The sequence below is a fragment of the Chaetodon auriga genome, chromosome 8, assembly GCF_051107435.1.
Source record: "Chaetodon auriga isolate fChaAug3 chromosome 8, fChaAug3.hap1, whole genome shotgun sequence".
Classification (NCBI taxonomy): Eukaryota; Metazoa; Chordata; class Actinopteri; order Chaetodontiformes; family Chaetodontidae; genus Chaetodon; species Chaetodon auriga.
This window is the reverse complement of record NC_135081.1, coordinates 16,781,274-16,784,409: the sequence shown is the minus strand read 5'-3', so window position 1 is coordinate 16,784,409 and position 3,136 is coordinate 16,781,274. Positions and strand designations below refer to the sequence as shown.

Genomic DNA, 3,136 nt, shown 5'->3' with positions numbered 1-3,136 from the left:
CATTGTGGTCACATTCTGAACATTTTAAACACAATGGATCAACGTTACAAATGTAGCCATTTATAAATACATATCCACGACAAAACAAAACAGACGTGAAGATAAGAACAATCAATAAGTTAGCAGTAGGGTCCTGTTTTCCATGGACATTCTCACAGTTGGGTGGGGGGGGGCTCTGCACAGGCGCCCTTGCCATGGATGGAGGAGGGCGCCAAAGACGCAGACAGTCTCATGAGAAACTGAAGTTGCTGGAGAGCTCTCGGATCCTATTCTCCCGGCTCATTTTTTTCAGTTTCATCCTCCTGTTTTGGAACCAGATTTTGACTTGCCTGTCAGTGAGGTGCACACTGCGGCTGATCTCCAGACGACGCTCCCTTGTCAAGTACATGTTGAAGAGGAACTCCTTCTCCAGCTCCAGAGTCTGGTGCTTGGTGTAGGGGCAGCGCTTCTTTCGGCCACTCTTAGCTGTGAGCCAGTTAGCCGTACTTTCAATTTTTCCATCTCCTAGGATCAATGAAAATGAGGTAGGGCGTTAGGCAACAGGTGTGGCAAAAACAAACATCATACCTGGAGGGAAGTCTTATATATATATGTTAGAAATCATGGACCAATAAAATTGAAAAACCAAAATAAAGAAAACCTGACATGCCCAATTAATAAAATTGTGTTTTTACTGTAAAGTACTGAAGGTGGGTTTGATATATAAATTCTACTGTTTGAACTGACACCTACTACACAACCACAGAGTATAAATACCCGTGTAGTGCATGATTTCTGTCTTCTATTTGATTTTACTACCATTTTACGCACAACCACATATCTACGTGGATATTCCATATAGCTCATATATAATTCAGCATTTTACCAGAAACTGCTTTTTGCCCCGTTAAACCTTAATCACAGCAGCCTGTAGCAAACTGCACATTTATTAAGACATAAAACACAGCCTGCTGAAATTATAGCAAGGCCTGAACTACTGGATTGGCCTTGCTGTTAATAATAGTTAAATACGATAATATTCTAAAACACAAGAATAATGCATGTGTCTTTTAACTCTCAAAACTTCGGCTACCTGTTCAAATAAATGCACGAGGCCTGTCTGAACAGCACTGTAATAAAGCACAACTATGGCAACCTATTTGTGATCTAAAACGCAGCTAATAAAGCACAATAGCTCTGATCCTCGGCGCTGATTGGTTAAGTCACGTTCAATTTCGCCTCATGCCAAATAAACCAGTAAATAGCCGACAAACGCGCACCTGTGAAAGGTTGACCTAAATATTAATCCTCTTACAGAAAATCAGCATTCACGCCCATGCAGCCCTCTGTGGTTAGAAATCGGCTGGGGAAAAAAATGGATGCCTAAAAAGAATATTTGTGCGTGCCCCCTTTATGGCGTCTAGTATTTTTGCAACGTATGTCTACAGTGTGTGTCGACTCTTCACCTTTGACGGGCTTTTCTGGACATTCCGCACTGCACGTCTCGGCGGGCTCAGGGGAGGACGAGCTTTCCGCAGAGAGCCGGCTGTCCTCCTCTCTGGCCGGGGCGCAGGGCGCGGGGACAGGCGCCTCCTCGTGGCTCTCCCTCCGCTCCGGCTCAGTAGAGGCAGGCTGGGGCTGGGAGGGCTGGCTGTCCAAGCGGGCAGGTCTTTGCACAGTATAGTGATTCATGTTTGGCTGATCATCATGGTAAAGCCTGGAGGACGTGTATGTCTGAGACAGGCGGAAGTAGCCCGGGACCGGCAAGGTGCTGCCTGTGACCGGGCATGATGCAGTCGAGTAGGAAATGTCATCTACTGTTGCTCCTTTTGGACATTTGTCAGACTCGTAAAGGCAATATGCGCTCTCCTCTTTTATACTCGGTGAGAATGAACACTGAGCCATATGCTGGCCGCTGGGCTGATCCACCCGGCAAGATCTCGAGGTTTCCAGCCACGTTTCCATCCCTTGAACATACGGAGCGGGAGAGGGGATCACGCTTTGGGTGCTCGGCTCGCTGCGCTTACCGATCCCCGGGAAACACGAGCCGCTGGAGAGTCCATATGAATATTCCGACGCCGGTGGCAAATACACCCCGTTACTCTGGTAAAACGAACCGCTGTCGGTTCTCACGTTGATTAAAGAGTCCACGAAAAACGAATTTCCAGCCTGATTGTTGGGGCATGTCATCGTTGTGGTATAATTTGACGGAGGATGAAGATAGCCCTTTCTGGCTGACATTTCTTGTGCAAAACATTGCTGAATAATTACTGATACTCACGCTTCTCACTGTAGCCTGCAGCCAATTAAAACACCAGGCGACTGCAGACTCCTCCCAGTCCGGCCGGGCAGCTCCACAGTGTCGTATATTTTGTTTTAGGCTAAGTAAAGAGAAAACTGTGGAGGGAAAGTGGTGCATCTGAGGGTTTTAGGTAAAATCTTTAAATCTCTTTTGAATCTCACATTTTGAGCCTCGATCACCACCTATAAGTCCAGAGCTGCCTATGTAAATTTAACATCAGCCCCTATGTGACAGTTGTTGAAAGCTGTCCCTAACAATTATGTACAATGCATAGCTTTATGGCCACTTTTACAGCACTGTAAAAATGAAGGGTTCTAGAGGTGCCTCTGAGAAGCACAGGGTGCATCAAAAAATCCAAAAGGTCCCGTGTGGCTCTGGTCGAGGGACTCTTAACCCTTCTTCTGCCACTCTGATGATTATTATTGGACTATTTTTAAAATTCCTCATGGGCTGGTCGACAGTAGAGCGGTGCTTCATCTTGCCACATAGCTGGTCAAACCAGTACAAAGTCACTTGCTTTAGCCCTCGAGCTTATCTGATTTGTGGTGTGAATATTGTGGGTGCAAATGCCATGATTGCGTCCAGACACCTTTTACTGCTCTGGCTCTGTTGAGCGTTTATAAAGGTGACACGCAGGCACACTGAAGTAAGTACACTGAAGTAAGCGCCAGTTGAACAATGCCCTGGAGCTACACTTTTCTAATGGCCAACTAATCCTGGCAAGAGTGTGAGAAATTTAACTCGTTGCTGAAGAGATTGGAATTTGTTAATTTGGCTATTATCTCCTCAGAGAACCACTAGGAATTTGTGAGAGTGACTGTCTATCTAGAAAAACGCACAACATTAAACACACCA

The 3,136-nt window shown here is 45.8% G+C and overlaps 1 protein-coding gene across 1 annotated transcript; it reads right to left on the bottom strand.

Annotated features, from left to right (window-relative positions):
* Positions 1–229: 229 nt before the first annotated feature.
* Positions 230–2,220, bottom strand: hoxa10b (homeobox A10b). Its single transcript, XM_076737741.1, has 2 exons — positions 1,446–2,220; positions 230–504 (listed from the first exon to the last, which is right to left on the bottom strand). Exons 1-2 carry the CDS (start codon positions 2,218–2,220, stop codon positions 230–232), a joined length of 1,050 nt encoding a protein of 349 aa, XP_076593856.1.
* Positions 2,221–3,136: the final 916 nt, after the last annotated feature.